General features: G+C 43.9%; 1 protein-coding gene across 1 annotated transcript in view; it reads left to right on the top strand.

Annotated features, from left to right (window-relative positions):
- Window positions 1–22,365, top strand: part of LOC124776201 (lysosomal acid glucosylceramidase-like) — a 175,888-nt gene that overhangs the window by 113,049 nt on the left and 40,474 nt on the right. Inside the window, exons 7-8 of the mRNA XM_047251035.1 lie at window positions 14,890–15,127; window positions 18,730–18,874. Coding sequence (XP_047106991.1) covers window positions 14,890–15,127; window positions 18,730–18,874 — 383 coding nt within the window. The remainder of the gene's footprint in view (window positions 1–14,889; window positions 15,128–18,729; window positions 18,875–22,365) is intronic.

Below are 22,365 nucleotides of genomic sequence, written 5' to 3'. Positions count from 1 at the left end.
ATAAAATAGACCAAAATACAATATAATATTTAAATTAATTTAGAAACTTATTCCACTTCCGACTTCTATTCTGGCTGCTCTCTTACAAAAGCAAGCACACTTCGACATATGTCATCAGCATCGTGGTTACATCATATTTTCCCATGATTCAATTTCATAAGTTTTTACATAAAATAGTATTAAGTTTTTTTCGTATGTCCCACAGACACTCTCATTCATTCCCATGTATATACACAACAAAATAATAAGCAGATAATAATTTTGAGTGATTTTTACACTACGAAATTGCAGCTTAATTCAGTTAAGTGATTTTATATATTGAGAATTCTGGTATGACTTTAGATGATAATAAAAGACAAACTGCTAATGTTACTTACTGAGTTTTGAAACCTAAGGGACGGTTTTTTGGCATTTAAGTGATTTTCTCAACCTCCGGAACTATAAGAGATAAAAGTCTGAAAATTTTACAGGGTCCTTTACTTAATAACAAAAGATTGTATATGAAGTTTGATAAAAATCCGATGGTAATTACTATAGTTTATTTAGATTCGTATGGGGTATGAATTTACGTTCCTACTAGATGTTACTTGAAACCGTGAGTCACAGCGAAGACACAATACTGCAGCCACCGTGATACGCGGCTGCGTGCTATACTGCAATAAATGTTATTCGGTAATAACTTGCTACGTTAGACACTGTTTCTGTCATCTATCGCTTACGCTCCTAGTATTCTGGTGTGTGGTGACTGTATCACTGCAATTTTATCGTTAGTAATGTAGGGCCTACTCAGAACCAATCGCAGGACATAGGATCTTTACAATATAGTGTGTTTTACCAGATAGTGTGTTATTAATTTAACAGTCTACGAAAATCTTCTTAAGTTGTGTTGTGTTCACGCAAAGTGTAATGATGTCACTGGATGGAGGGCAGGGTAAGAACGACTGCCGACAGGTTAGGGCAGCTAGGGTTAACAGGGTGTGCAAATGCACTACGACCACACAGTGCCAAAAGTTAGGTCTCTGTTATCAAGTGATCTCAAACCACTCGTGTTCCTTCTCTTATCGTTGCTGGCAGTCCTGTCTAACGTACGTTTCAGGCATGCTTCCGAGCATATTCTTCCTATGTGTTCGAAGCGATGTACTATTCGGCATGCATGTGACAGCATGCGTTACCAATTTGTTCCAAAACACCGCGCAAAAAAACAGGATTTTCCGGTGCTCATACCTCGGTTTCTATTGGTGATAAAAAGTCTACGAAAATCTTCTTAAGTTGTGTTGTGTTCACGCAAAGTGTAATGATGTCACTGGATGGAGGGCAGGGTAAGAACGACTGCCGACAGGTTAGGGCAGCTAGGGTTAACAGGGTGTGCAAATGCACTACGACCACACAGTGCCAAAAGTTAGGTCTCTGTTATCAAGTGATCTCAAACCACTCGTGTTCCTTCTCTTATACCTAACAGAAGAAGCGTCTTAGTATCACTATCCGACAGTATTTGGTCAAATTATGTATATTACACACTTCCTCCTGCTTATGGAAATAGAAAAAAATAGGTTAGTTCTTTTTTCATTTGACGTGGTCTACGGTGGGCCAGATGGGACTTATGGAGGCACCATTATCGTGTGCGGCTCCTCTAAAAACCCAAGAGAAAGAGTTTTTTTAGCTACATTTTCGCCGTCGTCAGCGGTCCAAAATACAGCTGAGGATTCCAAGACGGCTATGCATAGGAAATGGCTCAGTCAATAAAATTCTTCTGCGTTTGAGGCCACATTGTCATCTGCTCAGATTTATGGGATATATTCCTAAGATCCAGATCTCGAATAACCTAGTAAATTTTTTTGCTATCTTATCCGTTCCCAAGATACAGAGTTTCAAGGTTACCCTACTTCTACACGTAATGTAAAGTATGACGCGAAATCATAATAATAAGTAACCGCAGAAAATTGCTCAGATTTTAACGGTATGTTCTCTAGGCATTTATCTAGAAGAGCCATCAGTCCGTTTTCGAAAATCTTTAACCGTGGAAACATGCCAAACACTTGTTATTTAAGTACCAAAACCTACCCGCGGATTGAGAGACGACTCTGCGCAGCGGGATGTCTATAATTTTTACGAGGTATTCTTATTATCCTGATCTTGAACAACCTTTCAAATTTTCTTCATATCTTTCACCGTTTCCGAGGTAAGGAACTTCAAAGTTACCGCACTTGTACAGGTAAAATAGGCACGTAAAATTCAAATTGATCTAGTCTAGAGAAATATGCTGTAAAATACCTCGTTTATCATCAGTTATTAATTTTTCCACAAGTAAAAGCCAGTCTGAGTTGTGAAATTAGTTTTGCTTTATTTCTATTTCACATGAGAAAACTATTTAAATTTTATAGACCAATACATGTTTATCATATGAGTTACATGGCTTGCTATAGCAGGGAAAAGAAGGAAACCAATGGGAGAATGCACCTATCGAAGCACCAGAGTACGAATATGTTCCTGACTGAAAATTAGGATACCAGCTGTCTCATTTTACCTTCCTCACCACCTCTAAAAATAAGGAAAAAAAAAAGAATAGACACGTGAACATATTCACGGTTTTTTTGTGCTGAGAGAGGAGACAGCACCAGTGGCAAAGAGACGGAAAAGCAATAAATACTGTCAGATAGTGGACAGTGGTTGTGTTATAGAAAGAGCGAAGGAAAAATGAAATGATCGTATGGCATTGTTGGCCGTGAGGCCCCATTGGGGGCGAGTCCGGCCGCCGTATTGCTAGTCCTTCTTAGTTGATGCCACTTCGGCGACTTGCGAGTCAATGATGATGAAGGACACCCAACACCCAGTCATCTCGAGGCAGAGAAAATCCCTTACAACGCCGGGAATCGAACCCGGAGCCCTGTGCGCGGGAAGCGAGAACGCTACCGCAATACCACCAGCTGCGGACAGAGCGAAGGAGCTAATGGAATTGATAGAGAAAGTGACGGACACAGTGGCAGTGGAACACTGTTGACAGTGAAAGGACAGTGCTACGAAAAGAGTGAAGGTGACAGTGCCAAGAGGGGGGGGGGATAAAGAGAAAGGGAAAGTGGAAGTGGGTGGAACCCAGTGACAAAGAGAGACAGAGTGTATGACCAGACTGCGAGAAAGAGAGAAGAAGTGGGGAACATGAACTCCACGAATGGCTGTAAATGGTCTCCAAGTAGCCGCATATACTATTTCCAATCACTGATTGGTTCAGCTGGACCTGGGGACCCAGTCCTTTCCATGTCAACACAGCCGACACCATTATGGAGACTTTACCAGCTTGCCCAATCCCTTGTGGGCGTCTGGGTCCATGGCTTCGTGGGGTCTGCACCACGCTCGAACCAGCCCACGGTTTTCCAGTCCTCTAGAGTCCAAGTGATGTGGTCACGAGTCCAGGAGAGGCGCTGCAGGCGATGTCGCGCTGTTAGCAAAGGCACTCATGTTAGCCGTATGCTACATAGGTCATTAACGCCAAATTTTGCACTCTGTCCTAATGGATACGTTCGTCGTACGTCTCACTTTGATTTCTGCGGTTATTTCACACAGTGTTGCTTGTCTGTTAGCTCTGCACAAGAGGCAATGTTCCCGTTCATTTAGTTAAGGCCGTCGACCACCGCATTATCCTCCACCAGGAACATGGACCTTGCCCTTGGTGGGAGGCTTGTGTGCATTAGCAATACAGATAGCCGCACCATAGGAGCAACCACAACGGAGGGGTATCTGTTGAGAGGCCAGACAAACGTGTCGTTCCTGAAGAGGAGCAGCAGTCTTTTCAACAGTTGCAGGGCAAAAAGCTAGAGGATTGACTGAACTGGCCTTGTAACATAAACTAAAACGGCTTGCTGTGATGGTACTGCGAACGGCTGAAAGCAAGAGGAAGGACGTCATTATAAGGAGAAACAAAACTAGCGTTCTACGGATCGAAGCGTGGAACGTCAGATCCCTTAACCAGACAGGCAAGTTAGAAATTTTAAAAAGGGAAATGGATAGGTTAAAGATTAATGAGAATTAGTGAAGTTCGGTGGCAGGAGGAACAGGACTTCTGGTCAGGTGAACACAGGGTTATAAATACAAAATCAAATAGGGGTAATGAAGGGATCGGTTTAATAATGAGTAAAAAATAGGAACGAGGTATGCTACTATGAACAGCATAGTGAACGCGTTATTGTTGCCCAGCTAGACACGTAGCCCACATCCACCCACAGTAGCATAAGTTTATATGCCAACTAGCTCCGCAGATGGGGAGGAGATTAAGTAAATGTATGATAAGATGAAAGCAGTTATTCAGATAGTTAAGGGAGCCGAAAATTTGATCGACATGGTGGACTGGAATTGAATAGGAGGGAAAGGAAGAGAAGGAAAAGTAGTAGGTGGATATGGGGTGGAGAAAAGGAATCAAACTGAAAGCCGCCTGGTAGAGTTTTGCACAGAATATCATTTAATCACAGCTACACTAGTTTTAAGAATTATGAAAGAAGGCTGTATGCGTGAAAGGGACCTGAAGACCCAGGAAGGTATCAGATTGATTATGTAACGATTACACAGAGATTTAGGAACCAGGATTTAAATTGTAAGGCATTTCCGGGGCAGATGTGGACTCTGACCACAATTTATTGGTTATGAACTGTAGGTTGAATCTGAATAAACTGCAAAAAGATAGGAATTTAAGGAGATGGGACCAGAGGTTGCAGAGAGTTTCAGAGGAAGCAATAGGGAACGATTGACAAGCACAGGAGAAAGGAATTAAGTAGCAAAAGAATGGGCAACTTTCAGAGATAAAATAGTGAAGGCAGCAGAGAATCAAGTAGATAAAAAGACGAGGACTAGTAGAAATCCTCGGGTAACAGAAGAAATATTGAATTTAATTGATGAAAGGAGAAAATATAAAAATGCAGTAAATGAAGCAGGCAAAAAGGAATACAAACGTCTCAAAAATGAGATCTACAGGAAGTGCAAAACGGCTAAGCAGGGATGGCTAGAGGATAAATGTAAGGATGTAGAGGCTTATCTCACTAGCGGTAAGATAGATACTGCGTACAGGAAAATTAAAGAGACCTTTGGAGAAAAGATAACCACTTGTATGAATATCAAGAGCTCAGATGCAAACACAGTTCTAAGCAAAGAAGGGAAAGCAGAAACGTGGAAGGAGTATATAGAGGGTCTATACAAGGGCGATGTACTTGAGGACAATATTATGGAAATGGAAGAGGATGTAGATGAAGATGAAATGGGAGATATGATACTGCGTGAAGAGTTTGACAGAGCACTGAAAGACCTGAGTCGAAACAAGGCCCCGGGAGTAGACAACATACCATTAGAACTACTGATGGCCTTGGGAGAGCCAGTCCTGACAAAACTCTACCATCTGGTGAGCAAGATGTATGAGACAGGCGAAACACCCTCAGACTTCAAGAAGAATATCATAATTTCAATCCCAAAGAAAGCAGGTGTTGACAGATGTGAAAATTACCGAACTATCAGTTTAATAAGTCACGGCTGCAAAACACTAACGCGAATTCTTTACAGACGAATGGACAAACTAGTAGGAGCCGAGCTTGGGGAAGATCAGTTTGGATTCCGTAGAAATATTGGAACACGCGAGGCAATACTGATCCTACGGCTTATCGTAGAAGCTAGATCAAAGAAAGCCAAACCTAAGTTTCTAGCATTTGTAGACTTAGAGAAAGCTTTTGACAATGTTGACTGGAATACTCTCTTTCAAATTCTGAAGGTGGCAGGGGTAAAATTCAGGGACCGGAAGGCTATTTACAATTTGTATAGAAACCAAATGACAGTTACAAGAGTTGAGGGGCATGAAAGGGAAGCAGTGGTTGGGAAGGGAGTGAGACAGGGTTGTAGCCTCTCCCCGGAGTTATTCAATCTGTATGTTGAGCAAGCAGTAATGGAAACAAAAGAAAAATTTGGTGTAGGTATTAAAATCCATGGAGAAGAAATAAAAACTTTGAGGTTCGCCGATGACATTGTAATTCTGTCAGAGACAGCAAAGGACTTGGAAGAGTAGTTGAACGGAATAGATAGTGCCTTGAAGGGAGGATATAAGATGAACATCAACAAAAGCAAAATGAGGATAATGGAATGCAGTCGAATTAAGTCGGGTGATGTTGAGGGTCTTGGATTAGGAAATGAGACACTTAAAGTAGTAAAGGAGTTTTACTATTTGGGGAGCAAAATAACTGATGATGGTCGAAGTAGACAGGATATAAAATGTAGACTAGCAATGGGAAGGAAAGCGTTTCTGAAGAAGAGAAATTTGTTAACATCGAGTATTCATTTAAGTGTCCGGAAGTCATATCTGAAAGTATTTGTATGGAGTGTAGCCATGTATGGAAGTGAAACATGGACGATAAATAGTTTAGACAAGAAGGGAATAGAAGCTTTCGAAATGTGGTGCTACAGAAGAATGCTGAAGATTAGATGGGTAGATCACATAACTAATGAGGAGGTGTTGAATAGGATTGGAGAGAAGAGAAGTTTGTGGCACAACTTGGCTAGAAGAAGGGATCGGTTGGTAGGACATGTTCTGAGGCATCAAAGTTTCACCAATTTAGTATTGGAGGGCAGCATGGAGGGTAAAAATCGTAGAGGGAGACCAAGAGATCAATACACCAAGCAGATTCAGAAGGATGTGGACTCTGACCACAATTTATTGGTTATGAACTGTAGGTTAGAACTGAAGAAACTGCTAAAAGGTAAGAATTTAAGGAGATGGGACCAGAGGTTGCAGAGAGTTTCAGAGGAAGCAATAGGGAACGATTGACAAGAACAGGAGAAAGGAATTCAGTAGCAAAGAATGGGCAACTTTCAGAAATAAAATAGTGAAGACAGCAGAGAATCAAGTAGATAAAAAGATGAGGACTAGTAGAAATCCTTGGGTAACATAAGAAATATTGAATTTAATTGATGAAAGGAGAAAATATAAACATGCAGTAAATGAAGCAGGCAAAAAAGGAATACAAACGTCTCAAAAATGAGAGCGACAGGAAGTGCCAAATGGCTAAGCAGGGATGGCTAGAGGACAAATGTAGGGTGTAGAGGCATATATCACTAGGGGTAAGAAAGATACTGCCTACAGGAAAATTAAAGAGACCTTTGGGAAAAGAGAACTACTTGTATGAATATCAAGAGCTCAGATGGAAAACCAGTCCTAAGCAAAGAAGGGAAAGCAGAAAGGTGGAAGGAGTATGTAGAGGGTCTGTACAATGGAAATGTACTTTAGGGCAATGTTATGGAAATGGAAGAGGACGTAGATGAAGGCGAAATGCGATATATGGTACTGCGTGAAGAACTGGACATACCACTGAAAGACTTAAGTAAAAACATGGGCCTAGGAATAGACAGTATTCCCTTATTCCCTTAGAACTACTGATAGCCTTGGGAGAGCCAGTCATGACAAAACTGTTCCATCTGGTAAGCAAGATGTATGATACAATTGAAATTCCCTCAGACCTCAAGAAGAATATAATACTAATTCCAAAGAAAGCACGTGCCGACAGGTTTGAAAATACCGAACTATCAGTTTAATAAGTCACGGTTGCAAAATACTAACACGAATTGTTTACAGACGAATGGAAAAACTGATAGAAACTGACCTCGGGGAAGATCCGTTTGTATTCTGGAGAAATGTAGGAACACCCAATGTAAAACTTCTCGTAGAAAGTAGGTTAAGGAAAGGCAAACTAACGTTTATAGCATTTGTGTACTTAGAGAAAGCTTTTGACAATGTTGAGTGGAATAGTCTCTTTCAAATTCGAAAGGTGGCATGGGTAAAAGGCTATTTGCAATTTGTAAGGACACCAGACGGCAGTTATGAGAGTCGAGAAGCAGAAAAGAGAAGCAGTGGTTGAGAAGGGAGTTTGAGTTAAAGAGCATTGCTCTCTCATTTAAATCTATGGCCGAGAGTAAGCCTACAGGAATTGTGAAATGAACCCTGTCATCCAGGACCGGGGCCACAAACTCGAAGGCGTCTATTGTCTGTTGTCTATTGTCTATTGAGGCCTAATTGCTGTAGTGTGCGAGTGAGACAGACGAGAACCTACGTCATAGATAAAACCAGTAGAAGGCTTTTGTGGGCAAGGAGACATTTCAGTGTTAAATATGGCGGACCTAAGATGGGCCATAAAGGGAAACATTTATGAAAACTATTTAATTCTGTAGTAGTGCAGGGAATCAAGCCACAGTAATTTTAATCTGCCATCCTCCATAACTTTTCATGGCGATCCCAATAAAACTTGAATATCGATCACATCTATAATAGTTTAGGATTTACTGTTAAAATTAAATTAACAAGTTTTGTAAAAAAAGAGCTGAATGCTAAAATCTGAAGGCTTTCATATAGAGGAGCATCATTAAAATGACAAACGTTGTTAACATGAACTCTGTAACTTTATTTGTTTAAAAGATATAGTAAACTTAAATTATCAGTATTTTCAGTGAAGCATTAGATCATCATTTCCTCCACACAAAATACATTGAGCGATGACAGCATGACACCTTATTGAATCATTAGGTAATAGAATATTTGATGTAAAGTTTAGAGCATAACAGTTACTTATGTTCCTTGTTTATTTATCAGAAAGCGCATTGGTGCAAGGATACTAGCCGTTGTAAGTAGGCTGTTTAAGTTTTTATATTGGTAACGCCACGTAGCGCTCTGTATGTGCTGTGTGCAGTCTGTGGCTGGTTTGCATTGTTGTTGGCTATTGTAGTGTTGGGCAGCTGGATGTGAACAGCGCGTAGCGTTGCGCAGTTGGAGGCGAGCCGCCAGCTGTGGTGGATGTGGGTAGTGAAATGGCGGAGTTTTGGAATTTGTAAGACTGGATGTCATGAACTGCTATGTATATTATGATTTTTCAACACTATTAAGGTAAATACATTGTTTGTTCTCTATTAAAATCTTTCATTTGCTAACTAAGCCTATCAGTAGTTAGTGCCTTCCGTAGTTTGAATCTTTTATTTAGCTGGCAGTAGTGGCGCTCGCTGTATTGCAGTAGTTCGAGTAACGAAGATTTTTGTGAGGTAAGTGATTTGTGAAAGGTATAGGTTAATGTTAGTCAGGGCCATTCTTTTGTAGGGATTTTTGAAAGTCAGATTGCGTTGCACTAAAAATCTTGTGTGTCAGTTTAAACACAGTCATGTACAACTGTTCAAAGGGGACGTTTCACCGTGGCATTCAAAGCAGTGAAGGAAATGGTATTGGTTTTATTTAAAGAATTTGTTTATTATTGATGTGTACATAGTTCCGCATATTCAGCGCTTACACAACTTTCCCACTAGAGCGCGCCCCGGTAAGCACAACAGCGCAGGCGCAGCGCTCGTCTGTCTCCGCACTACGAGATGGCGCTACCATAGAGACAGACCAAATTCTGCTTCCGCCGATCAGCGTATTAATATGTAATGCAGCCAATGAGATTGCTGCTAACGTAGAACCTTTTCTCCTCGCGGATCACACTCGCACAGTGATACATGAACGCGCGAGGTATTACGAGTGTACAGACCTCCGATTAGTCAGTCTGCATTTGTCTGCACCAGTCTATAGTCAAGTTTCAGTCTGTGCCCAATAAGATTACCATATTCCTTTACATAGCCATGAAGATAAATGTATAGACAATTTTGTCAGGTATCAGAGATATATGTGAGAATAAGATTAACATACCAATACCAAAGGAACTTCAGATTTTCAATTGTAAATAGCATCCAGAACCAAGTTAAGTAATTTTTATGATTGTTATTATTTTAATAAATGTGTGTGAAAATTAATCAAGTTCTGTTTAAAGTTGATGACCGTCAATCTGCTACTCTAAGCGTTCAAGTGGCATTTCACTCGTCTGACCTAACGGCAGAAGATAAACATGCCACAGTAAGTCCACGAGACATATTGCTGACACTCGCCTACTTCGTTAGAGCGACAAGTCAAATAATCTGATGGTGTGTGTACCGAAGGTCTTACAGTATGCACACCACAATTATGTAATGGGTATTATTGTTACTTTATTTAGAACGTGAAAGTGGACAAAATTTGATTATTTTAATATGTTAAGATGTAAAATAATGTACAATAAGCTGTAGCCAATCAGATGGACGGCTTCAGGAAAGGGAACTGCACTGGTCAGTTGAGCGACGATGCTCGGTACGCCGGAAACGCGGTGGGATGGGCAGAGACAGTGCGGGTGGAAACACGAAAGCGGACGGTCGGTCTATAGGCAGCTAGGAAGTGAAACGACTTAGAAAATTGAGATGGAGTAATGTGTTTCGCGATGAGATTGTGAATGATGGAACTGTGTCAAATGGATATGCGCTCTAGTGTAATAGTAATTCTAAAAAACGACCACTTTCTCTATTATTTTCCTTTCTGAATAAACGTTATCTTAACCGAATCGCAACTGTGTGCCCAACACCATTTATGAGTCGTTAATTTAGTTCCCGATATTATTAATACTGTTATTATATGTTATATTAACTTTGTATTTCGCAAAACTTTCCATCAGCTAGACAATTTAACCAAAGGGTTACAAGTGTCTAATTTAGGGCGTGTAACGTGACACGTGCGGTTCAACCCTTAGACGAGTTTGAACCAAGACATTTCGATGAAGAGGATCCGCATGTGAGCCCAAACATCTTTGGGATGTTAGCTCGCAGGATTGAGACAAGACTGTAGCCAATCCCCGATGTTATTCAATCTGTATACTGAGCAGGCAGTAAGGGGGATATAAGAAATATATGGAATAGGAATTGAAGTCCAGGGAGAAGAAATAAAAACTTTAAGGTTTCCCGATAACACTGTAAATCTGACAGAGACAGCAAAAGACTTGGAAGATCGGTTGAACGGAATGGACAGTGTCTTTAAAGGTGGCTGTAAGATGAACGTCAACAAAAGCAAAACGAGGGTAATCGAACGTAGTCGAATTAAATCAGGTCACACTGAGGGAATTAGATTAGGAAATGAGACACAGTAGTAGACGAGTTCGGCTATTTGGACAGAAAATAGCTGATGACAGTCGAAGTAGAGAGAATATAAAATGTAGACTAACGGTGACAAGGAAAGCGTTTCTGAAGGAGAGAAATTTGTTAACATCGAGATTTAAGTATCAGGCAGTCTTTGATGAAAGTATTTATGTAGAGCTTAGCCATGTGCAGAAATGAAACATGGGCAATAAACCGTTTAAACAAGAAGAGTATAGAAGCTTTTGAATCATAATGTGACTAATGAGAAGGTACTGAATAGAATTGGGGAGAAGAGAGATTTGTGGGACAACTTGACTAGAAGAAGGGATCGGTTGGTACGACACGTTCTGAGGTATCAAGTGACCACCAATTTAGTACTGGAGGGAAGCGTAGAGGGTAAAAATCGTAGAGGGAGACCAATAAATTAATACAGTAAGCAGGTTCAGAAGGAAGTACGTTCCAGTAGGTACTCGGAGATGAAGAGGCTTGCACAGCGCAGGGTAGCTTAGAGAACTACATCAAACCAGTCTCTAGACTGAAGACAACAATAACAACAACAGCAACAAAAATCATTGGCTCTATATATACTGCGAAACGGACTAACATGATCGATCTACCTTACATTTATTGGAAATGTTTCATATACCCTATTTAATGTAGTGCCACTAAACCATTGATGGACATACAGCTGCCATACAACGGAGCTCCAGCACACTTTGATGCTAATCTGTGGAATCACCTGAATGGCACGTATCCAAATCGATGGATTGGTAGAGGTGGAGAGTTGCATCAAACCAGTCTTAGGACTCCATGCCACAAGAACACCAACGATTCCCGAAATGAAATAACCCACGAGTCTAGCTCCAACTACCACTCCCTGTTCACAGTCTGTCAATTCCCATCGTGTGGTCATAATCAGGTCTGAATCCTTTTTCCGTGAATAACTCGAGTTATGTAATTTATTAGACTTTTCAGCGATTTTGTGACATATCCTTGAACGGGTGTATTGCCGGTGAACTGCGTTTTTCTAACTCAATGTTTCGACGTCTTACCTCGGCGTCTTCATCAGGTGCTTCCTGTGACTGAACGACAGGGACGGCAAGCAGAGCAGAGCGCAGCGCAGCCACAGAGAATAGCCGCCAGCGCTACCCTACGCTAATTCACGGAGCTTCATGCTCCGGTGAGTTGTAGGGTGAGCGGATCACGCCTTTCCTACTTCTTTCTTGGGGTGTTGTCTTTTTGGTGGAATCGTCCTCGCGGTTGCGTTGCTCCTATAGGGTCTTCTTGCTAATGTCGCGGCGTTTCTTTACACCAGCAACAGGTCTGGCCACCTTGTGATCGGGCGCCAGTGCACCTGGTTGCCCAGATTGCAGACGAGTTCGTTCTCCGACGTCCGCACGGCCGTGTAGAAACGATGTGCCGCTTGCCGGAATCGGTGAGTAAGCAGCGGGACTCCCGCTATTCTGTGTTCTCCGGTGCTGAAATCTCGTGGCAGGTGAAGCGCTAGCCTAAGCGCCTTGTTCTGGACCGTCTGCAGCTTTGCGATTGACGAGTCGGCAGCGTTGCCCCACACCACAGCAGCGTACTCCAACACTGGTCTAATTAGTGTTAGGTACGGTGTAATGCGGCAGTGTGGGCGCAGGGTCGTCGCTGGGTTCAGTAAGGGGTATAACAAGCGCAATCTGCCAAGCGCTTTACCCCTTACTTCCCTGATGTGCGCCTTCCATGTCAGGCCCCGGTCCAGAGTGACGCCTAGGTAGCGTCCGGTGTTCGTTCATGGGATGGGGCCTCCCATGATGCTGAGTGGCTACAGGTCGGATGGAATCTTCTTTCTAGTGAAGATCACCGCCTGACTTTTGGCTGCGTTAAGCTTGAGTCGCCATTCAGTGGCCCAAGCTCCGAGGACGTCGCAAGCCGATTGCTGGCGGTGAGGCATCAGCCTGGCGTTGATGCTTCTGCCGTAGAGCGCAACGTGCGCTCCCTGCCTCCTCGGAACGCCGGCGGTGTACAGTGAGTAGAGCAAGGGGCCGATGACGGATCCTTGCGGTACTCCAACTGCTATGGGGCGCGCCGTCGACGTCTCGTAGGCCTTGTGTAAGTAGTTTATACACAAGGCCGTCGTGCCACACGGTGTCGGAGGCTCTGGAAACGTCCAGGAGTACCACCCCAAGATACTCGCCACGTTCCAGCACCCCCATCGCCTGCTCTACCAGTCGAAGTAGTTGCTGTTACGTGGAGTGGCCCGTCCTGAAGCCGAACTGTTCGTCATGGAGCAGGCCTTCCTCCCCGACGTGTTGAACGACAGTCTGGCCGTATCCCGTATTTATGTGTGGATGGTGTCTGTCGTTCCCTCCGCCGTCCGCTCCCGCTGCGACCGTGTTGGTTGGTCGCCAGATGTTCCATCTTCCGTCCGCGCCAGCTTCCGCAGTTTTCCCCGGTGGCAGCCGTTTCATGGCGTACCTTACTAGGTCCGCGCCCACCAGGCGTGTTCCTAGCACTGATGACAGGCTGTGTTAGCTGTTGGTGACCGTTCCGACTTTCTCCAACGCCCCTGTCATTCTCTTCGTCTTCTGTTTTCTTCCGTTGTTTTTGTAATAGGGCCAAAGCAGGGTTCCACGCCGTGCTTATTTGGGATCCAGCTTCCTGGTTTATCAAGTTCACTATCATCTTAATTTCGATCTATTCAGTGATGACGCTATCCCAAAATTTGGGGGTCTGAGATAAGATCCTGGTTTTATCATAATTCATGGTGTGCTCAAGTTCCAAACAACGTTCTGCTACTGCCGATTTAGTGGCTTGTCGTAGCCTGGTATGCCTTTGGTGATCTTTACATCTTATGTCCAAGGCCCTGGTGGTCAGGCAAATGTAAGACATACCGCATTCACATGGTATATGGTAGATACCAGGTTTCTCAATCCCAGATCATCCTTCACCGTTCCAAGAAGCGCCCTGATCTTGGTTGGTGGGCAGAACACACTCTTGATATTGTGCCAGTATTCTGCTGGTCTTAGCAGATCAGGTCCTGCATACAGTAGAAAGGCTACCCTCCTGGTCTCTTCTTGTTCTTCTCCCTCAGTATCAGGTCGTCTGGAGGGATGTAGCGCCTTGCGGATGTCCCTTGTCGAGTATCCTTTGTCTACGAACTTGCTGTAGGTGTCCTAACTCTGGTGCCAAGCTGTCTGAGTCGGACAGTATTATGGCTCGGTGAACAAGTGCTCTCAGCACCTCATTCATCTGTGCTGTATGATGGCAGCTGTCAGCCTACAGGTATATGTCGGTGTGTGTAGGTTTTCTATACACACTATGGCCTAATGTGCCGTCTGTATTCCTTTTCAGCTGGACATCCAAGAAAGGAAGTTGACCATTACTTTTTAGTTCCATTCTGAACTTAATAGATCGAAATTAAGAGCCTGTCATCAGTGCTAGGAACACGCCTGGTGGGCGCGGACCTAGTAAGGCACGCCATGAAACGGCCGCCACTAGGGAAAACAGCGGAAGCTGGCGCGGACGGAAGACGGAACATCTGGCGACCAACCGACACGGTCGCAACGGGAGCGGACAGCGTAGGGAACGACAGACACCATCCAGACATAAATACGGGATACGGACAGACTGTCGTTCAGTCACAGGAAGCACCTGATGAAGACGCCGAGGTACGATGTCGAAATATTGTGTCAGAAAAACGCAGACCACCGGCAGTACACCCGATTCGACGACATGTCGAATTATAATCACAGCTCCGCCAATGCATTGTTCTTTTCTACGTCGTGTATGCTATACTACCGTCATTTTTACATGTGCATGTCGCTATATCATGAATTTTGTCACTTCATTGTAAATGAATAAAAAAGTAAAAGGCTAAGTGATGTGGCTGGGAATATGACAAACACTGTGACGGCCACTTGTCGCCTGCAGGTTCCTGAAGGAGTACAGGCGGCGCGGCGTGGACGTGTGGGCCGTGTCGCTGCAGAATGAGCCCACGTCCGGCGCCGTCGTCAACTACGGAGTCAACAGCATGGGCTGGAGCGCCCAGGGGCTGCGCCGCTTCCTCGAGGGTTTCCTGGGCCCCACGCTGCGCCGCGACGCCTCCGTGGCCAGCACGGACATCATCATAGGGGAGGACACTCGCGCGTACTTGGATTGGACCCGCCAGGTGAGGTTGGCGCGCCTCCCTGTCTTCCTCCAGGAGCTGACAGCACTGCTTGAAGTTTATTCTCTTTGACTGATTACACCAATCAGGATTAGGCTGGAAATGTGTCAACCATTCTGGTCATGACATATCGCCGTCAGCAACTAGTTACATATGTAAATGGACTTCAAAAAATTATGATGGGCAGCTGTCCCCCGCTAAGACCATTGCACAATAAGATGGTGCATTGTCAGAAGACAGTACATGTCCTGAGTTTTATGTCGATAAAGTTTTGGCTTAATACAGATGTGCATCAGAGGGTGAGAGTGAAACTGCGAAGAAGGTGTATACGTGTTCCAAGCTTGAAGTGCAGGATGGGTATAATTAAACTTCCGCTACCTGAGCCAGTGCAGACGGACAAATATACTGTCCGGTCACACTAATTTGACCACCTATCAACAGCCTGAGTAGCCATCTCTCTTAATTCAGACCACTAAGAGATGTGCAAGAAGTGAGTCAGTGAGGTTCTGGAAGGTGTCGACAGGGCTGTGGAGCAATGCCGAATCCAGCGTCGTGGCCAACTGGGTAGGTTTCTCAGTGGAGAATCCATGGTGCAAACAGCCCGATCGAGGTGGTCCTAGAGATAACTGGCTGGGTTTAAAAAAAAAATGTTTGTGAAATCTTATGGGACTTAACAGCTAAGGTCATCAGTCCCTAAGCTTACACACTACTTAACCTAAATTATCCTAAGGACAAACACACACACCCATGCCCAAGGGAGGACTCGAACCTCCACCGGGATCAGCCGCACAGTCCATGACTGCAGCGCCTTGACCGCACTGGCAGGTTTTAAATCGGGGGGGGGGGGGGGGTGTTTGGTGACCAGGGGAGCACGGTAAAGTCATCCTGGTGATCCTCGAACCACACACATACGCTGCCTGCTGTGTGACACATCGCACTGTCCTACTGTTAGATGGCATCGTGGCGAGAAAAACCAACTGTATGTAAGGGTGGACATCTTCCCCAAGGATAGATGCATGCTTGTGTTGGTCCAATGTGCCTTCCAGAATGACGAGATCACCCAGGGAATGCCACTAAAACATTCCCCAGGCTATAACGCTCCCTCTTCGGCCTGGGCGCTAACGACGATTGCTGCAGGGTGTCTACTTTCAGACGTTTAGCATCGTACACGGCAACTGCCATCTGTCTGATGGAGAGTAAAATGTGATTCATCTAAAAATACCGTCGCCGCTCACTGGACGTCCAGCTGCTTTCATCACCGATGAACTGCAGTCAGCATGATTGCGTGAACCAGGTGCCATTTGCAGAAGCCCATATGAAGCAATGTTCGCTGAACGGTCATTGACGAGACCCTGTTCGTAGCCCCTTGGTTCACCTGGGTGGTCAGTTACTCAACAGTTGCTCGTCTATTCGTCCTTGCACATCTCCGCAGCTGTTGTTTTAAGGTCCGAGGTTCATTACAGTCGCCTCAGCTCCAGGTTTTGCTTAGCGCCATTTTATCATGTACGGTATACTTTAACCATGGGGTCATGCGAACGGTTTATAAACTTAGCGGTTTCGAAAATACTTCCATCCTTGGCCCGAAAACCAATGATCGTTCCCTTTTGGACGTCAAACAAATCGCCCTATTTCCATATTACAACGAAGACTGCAATGGAGTCTGCATCCACTTGCAATGGTGTCTGCGTCCACCTCGACATTCTTTATATATTCTCCACTGCTCGTGCTACCACCTGGTTATGCACCTTAACGTTGAACTTTGGTGATGGTCACATTAATGTTACTTGACAGTATATTTATTGCATATGCACCCAATTTTAAAGGAAGGATGTTCACCCTGCCTGCTGCAGGGCTTGTGCTGTTAGCACTGCTAGTGTGATGACTAGCCGTTAGATGCCAGTACTGGTACGGCGACGTAGGTTTCAAACACAAGCGTCAGTGTGCATTCCACTTGCAAACTGCTCTGGACAAGGTGAGGAGGACGTTCGTAAGGCTGTTTTATCAAAACAACAACAATAGTGCTCCTGCTCTTCGTGAGTATCGACGCGATGAAAGAATGCGGAGAGGTCCTCTTTCCGTCGCCCTAGGGTTGAAGAACATGATCCCGAAGTTAGAATTAACTGGCGATTTGGGAATTGTTCCATGGAGAGGCTGATGGAAAATTGCGCTACAAATTGTTGAATAAATTACTGTCGCATGGCTGGGGATGCTGGACGCAATATGCAGTCTTCAAGCCTAGTCACGACAGCTGGACATTCTGCCGTTAGAAAAGTGCTGCGAACAACTGTGAAATGGAATACCTTCAAGTTTCACATTACTCACCAACTTTTGCTACGTGACGCTGACTTTCGGGTAGACTTCGCTCTTACGTTTCTTGCAAAGGCTGAAGTTGACGACATGTAACCTTGGAACATTTTGTGGATCCTACGTATAGTGCCACTATCTATCGGAATTTCGAGAAACTATAGGGGAGAAAGCAGGAATATTCCACAATATCCCACAACAAGTTCAGCGGTTTTCTACTGAAGATGACCGAGGAAAAAAATATGTTTAGCTACACACTGAACGCCCATCGTACTAAACGAAAAGTAGCGGAGATGAGTTGTACTACTTTGTCAATGACAATCGTTTCTAAGCCGACAGGAATTGCTGCTGTCAGTGATATCGCAACCACTTTCCAAGCGAACACTGCAAAGGCAACTACATGCAGCTGACATGTCCCCCATAAAAGTCCATTACTCACGGCGCTACATGAAGTTCCGCGTCTTCAATAGATCGAACAACACAAGTCCGCAGTAGCTGTCTGTAGGCGTTTAGTGCGATCCGAAAAGCGATTTGCCTTCTTTTTTCAAATGTCGAAATACTTCGAGTACACCGATGGCGCAGTGAGGCGTTTGACGCACAGTGCGTTGAGGGTCCATTTCAGTATGGAGTTGGTTCTGTGATGTTTTGTGGGTGTTTTCAGTACTGTGGTTTAGACTCACTCACTAGGATGGCCGTGAACATCAAATGGACTAACTATTTCATTCTCGTTGGCCAAATTTCTTATACATCTTCGTTGTGAGCGTTAGGTGGACGAGAATCCCATCTTTCATAATGCCAACAGCTCCCTTCACGTAGCTGCATGCATACGTTCCTCACTCCTGGTTTGACGAACAGTCAGGCACAATATCGCACCTCAACTGGCCCAATAAATGATCCGATCTTAATACCATAGAAAATGTCTGGCATTACAGTACTTGGAACAGCAGGTGAAAGATAGGAATCATCAGCCCCCAGTATGGCAGCTCTACGGGATAAAGTCATCCATGAGTCGGTTCAGCAGCAAATGGCAGATCAGGATAATCTTGTAACTGTCTTTCTCATCGAACTGTAGCCATTACTAAGGGTAGACCTGGTGCTTCATGGTATTGCTGTGATGTCTGTGTGGAGTGCCTAATTTTTCATCTGGTGCGTTCATCTACAGTTGATTCCATTTTCATGAACTGATGATGCATATTTCGGAAACGAGTCATAAGGAATAATGGAATATTGAGCACACTGAAATCAGAGCAATTTCCTGTTAGTGGTAAGAAAAGTAGTAGTAAGTTGCACGTGGTCCACAGATCCTGAACGGCGCGCCAGCGCGGCGGCTGACTAGCGGTGTGGCAGTGCACTGGTACCAGGACTCCACCACCGGCCCCGCCGTGCTGGACGACCTGCACCGAAGCCACAGCGACCTCTTCATCCTCTACACAGAGGCCTGCTACGGTAAGTGGCCCCCCACTGGGGCCTGTGCCTCTGACTACCCGTAGAACAGCACAGTAGTGTCTAAATAAGTTGGGTAGCCAATACACGCACTAAACGTCCTGAAGTACTTGTTTGATGTATTCTGGTGTGTGTCCGCCTTCATTTTTTTTGCAATGTGTGCCTCCCTCTAGTACCATGGAAGTTGTAGTACCATGGAAGTCATTTCTCGTGTCTCGATGTATGTAGTAATATCCTGTCCTTTCATCGAGATTGTGTCAGCCCATCACAGACAATGTTTCTGAACATCAGGAAATAAGTTCTATGGTACTACAGATAGCTGAATCACTGGCAGTGGGTTCGCTTCACAAACGATTGTACAACTTTAGAGACGCCTGATGAGTATCGTTGAAGGCTTTGGAGATGGTAGGTAGCAATGCACAGGCCCACGGATTAAGATTAATCAGGATTCTGCATCAGTCACGTTTAACGCCGATTTCTATTTATTTATTTTTGGTCATCTGTACTCAGACTAGTTTCGTGGTGCTAATACGACTTCTCTCTTGTGCCAACCCTTTCCTCTCAAAGTAGAATTTACCCCGAACCTTCTCAATTATTTGTTGTATATGTTTCAACCACTGTCTCCTCTACAGTTTTGCCTTCAACAGCAATACCATGGAAGTTACTCATTGAAGCCATAAAGCTTCTGCTATCATAGGTCTGAATCATTTGTTACCACTAACAAGAAGCAATAGGACGATAGGACATTTGCTAAGACAACAGGGAATATGTTCCATAGTGCTAGAGGAACGGGCCTGTATCACTTATTACAACCAAGAACAAAGGACAGAACGACAGGGCATTTGTGATCAGGAAATAACTTCCATGGTACCAGAGAAAACCAAACAGAGCAAAAAATGTAAGGGGAAGACATACTGTTATACAACCGACGAATAATTCAGGATCTTTGGCGCAGATCGTACAACGAAATTGGCAAAAGAGAGAAAATCGTTGAGGTCCATACTAGACCAGTCAGAAAACTCGTGGCATTACGAATAAATCATGTACGCGCGTTGGAAGTGTTTCGTCCCTATCGAGTATAATTGTAGGTGTGTGAAGTGCCAAGACAAGATCTTTCAGCCTCCTGTCGAGTTCTACAGTCAGCATTTCAGCTGGTTACGCTCGGGAATTTCGAGACCATACTGTGAACTCCTTCCCTTAGAAGTTGGGAATAAACTTAACAGAATATCCTACGGTATTATCATACTTAAACCCAACTGGGAATGTTTGGCATCATTTCAAATTTGCTCTGTCTTGTCGCAATGACGCTGCTCACACCACATATCTTCCGGAGGGCTGCAGCCAAGGGACCGAGCGAGGTAGCGCAGTGGTTAGAAAACTGGGGTCGCATTCGGCAGGACGACGGTTCAGATTCCTTACGGTTATCCAGATACAAGTTTTCCGTGATTTCCCTAAATCACTCCAGGCAGCTGCCACGGCGCTTCCTTAGGAAGGGCGCAGCCGCTTTCCATTCACGCCTTTGAAACAATTCTACCTTGTGCTCCGTCTGTAATGGCCTCGATATCGATGGGACTACAGATTATAATCTTCCTTCCTTTTCCAGCTGAGGAGTGGGACAGCCTAGAATAGCAATGTCTTACACACCTGAGGACAGCATGTCGCTGACGATCTAAGCATGTTACAAATCACAGACTGAAGCAACACTTTTTTGAATATTACTCAAAAGGAGATTTTGATTTCAAAGATGTTCACTATCGAATAGGCTGCCTTTATTATGAATAATGATTGTTTTTATTCAACAGCAAAGTTTATTTGTTAGTTTCATTACGCTTATTCTTTCATTCGCCTCTTGAATCTAAGTCCACACACATTCTAAAATACACAGATGATGCAATTTTTTTTTTTTTTTTTTGAGCAGTTTATTTAGTTAAAGGGTACCCCATAAAAAGATGGGAAAAAAATGTGACAAAATATTTAAAACTTTGAAGATTGGTAAAGTTCATCGTCAGAAACTACTTTCCCCAGGAAAGATGTACACTGCTTGACAAAAAGAGTAAAGCACCCAGAAGCGAGGGACCAAACGATACGAAATTTCACGGGTTATTTCGGTGATGAGAATATAGAGTCAAATTTACAAAGAACTTGTAAGTATGAGACCAACTGTCAGTATGATGCCACAGCTCCTACGGCCTAGATTAATGCACCGATTCGGTTGGTGAAGGTGTAATAAAGCCACGGTATCCTTTCCTGAAGCAAGGTCGCCTACAAATATTGCCGTTGATTTCCTGGATATTGCCAATGGGATGGATTTGGCGTCCGAACTGGTCCCAAGCATCTTCTGTCTGGGACAGATCTAGGGATCTTACTGGCCATAGGATTGCCTCGAAATCACGCACACAGTTCAGTGCCATACCTGCCATGTGCAGACGAACTTGAGCCTGTTGAAAAATGGCACCACTATACTGTTGCCTGGGAGGTAACACAAGAAGATTTAGGATGTCCGTGAGGTACCAGTGTGCCGTCAGTGTTTCCTCAGTCACTCCCACCCATGACGTGAAGTCATAACCATGTCTGTCCACACCATGGTGCCAGGAGAAACACCACTGCATCTCTGCAAAACACTGGAAGAATGGGACCTCTTCCCAAGTCGCCGGCATACTCCCCAATTCTATTCAATACCTCCTCATTTGTTATGTGATCTACCCATCTAATCTTCAGCATTCTTCTGTAGCACCACATTTCGAAAGCTTCTAGTCTCTTCTTGTCTAAACTATTTATCATCCACGTTCCACTTCAATAGTTGGCTACACTCCACACAAATGCTTTCAGAAACGACTTCCTGACAGTTAAATTTATATTCGATGTTAACAGATCTCTCTTCTTCAGAAACTCTTTCCTTGCCATTGCCAGCCTACATTTTGTATCCTCTCTACTTCGATCATCATCAGTTATTCTTCTTCCCAGATAGCAAAACTCATTTACTACTTTACGTTTCTCATTTCCTAACCTAATTCCCTCAACATCACCTGATTTAATTCTACTACATTCCACTATCCTCGTTTTGTTTTGTTGATGCTCATCTTAGATACTCCTTTCAAGACACTCTCCATTCCGTTCAACTGCTATTCTAAGTCCTTTGCTGTGTCTGGTAGAATTACAATGTCGTCGGCAAACCTCAAAGTTTTTATTTCTTCTCCATGGATTTTAATACCTACTCCAAATTTTTCTTTTGTTTCTTTTACTGCTTGCTCAATATACAGATTGAATAACATCGGGGATAAGTTATACCCCTGACTCGCTCCCTTCCCAAACACTGCTTCCCTTTCATGCCCCTCGACTCTTATAACTGCCATCTGGTTTCTCTAAAAATTGTAAATAGCCTTTCGCTCCTTGTATTTGACCCTTGTCACCTTCAGAATTTGAAAGAGAGTATTCCAGTAAATATTGTCAAAAGCTTTCTCTAAGTCTACAAATGCTAGAAACGTAGGTTTGCC

Source organism: Schistocerca piceifrons, chromosome 2, assembly GCF_021461385.2.
Source record: "Schistocerca piceifrons isolate TAMUIC-IGC-003096 chromosome 2, iqSchPice1.1, whole genome shotgun sequence".
Classification (NCBI taxonomy): Eukaryota; Metazoa; Arthropoda; class Insecta; order Orthoptera; family Acrididae; genus Schistocerca; species Schistocerca piceifrons.
The sequence above is the reverse complement of the archived record's forward strand: the minus strand, read 5'-3'. Positions and strand labels throughout refer to the sequence as shown.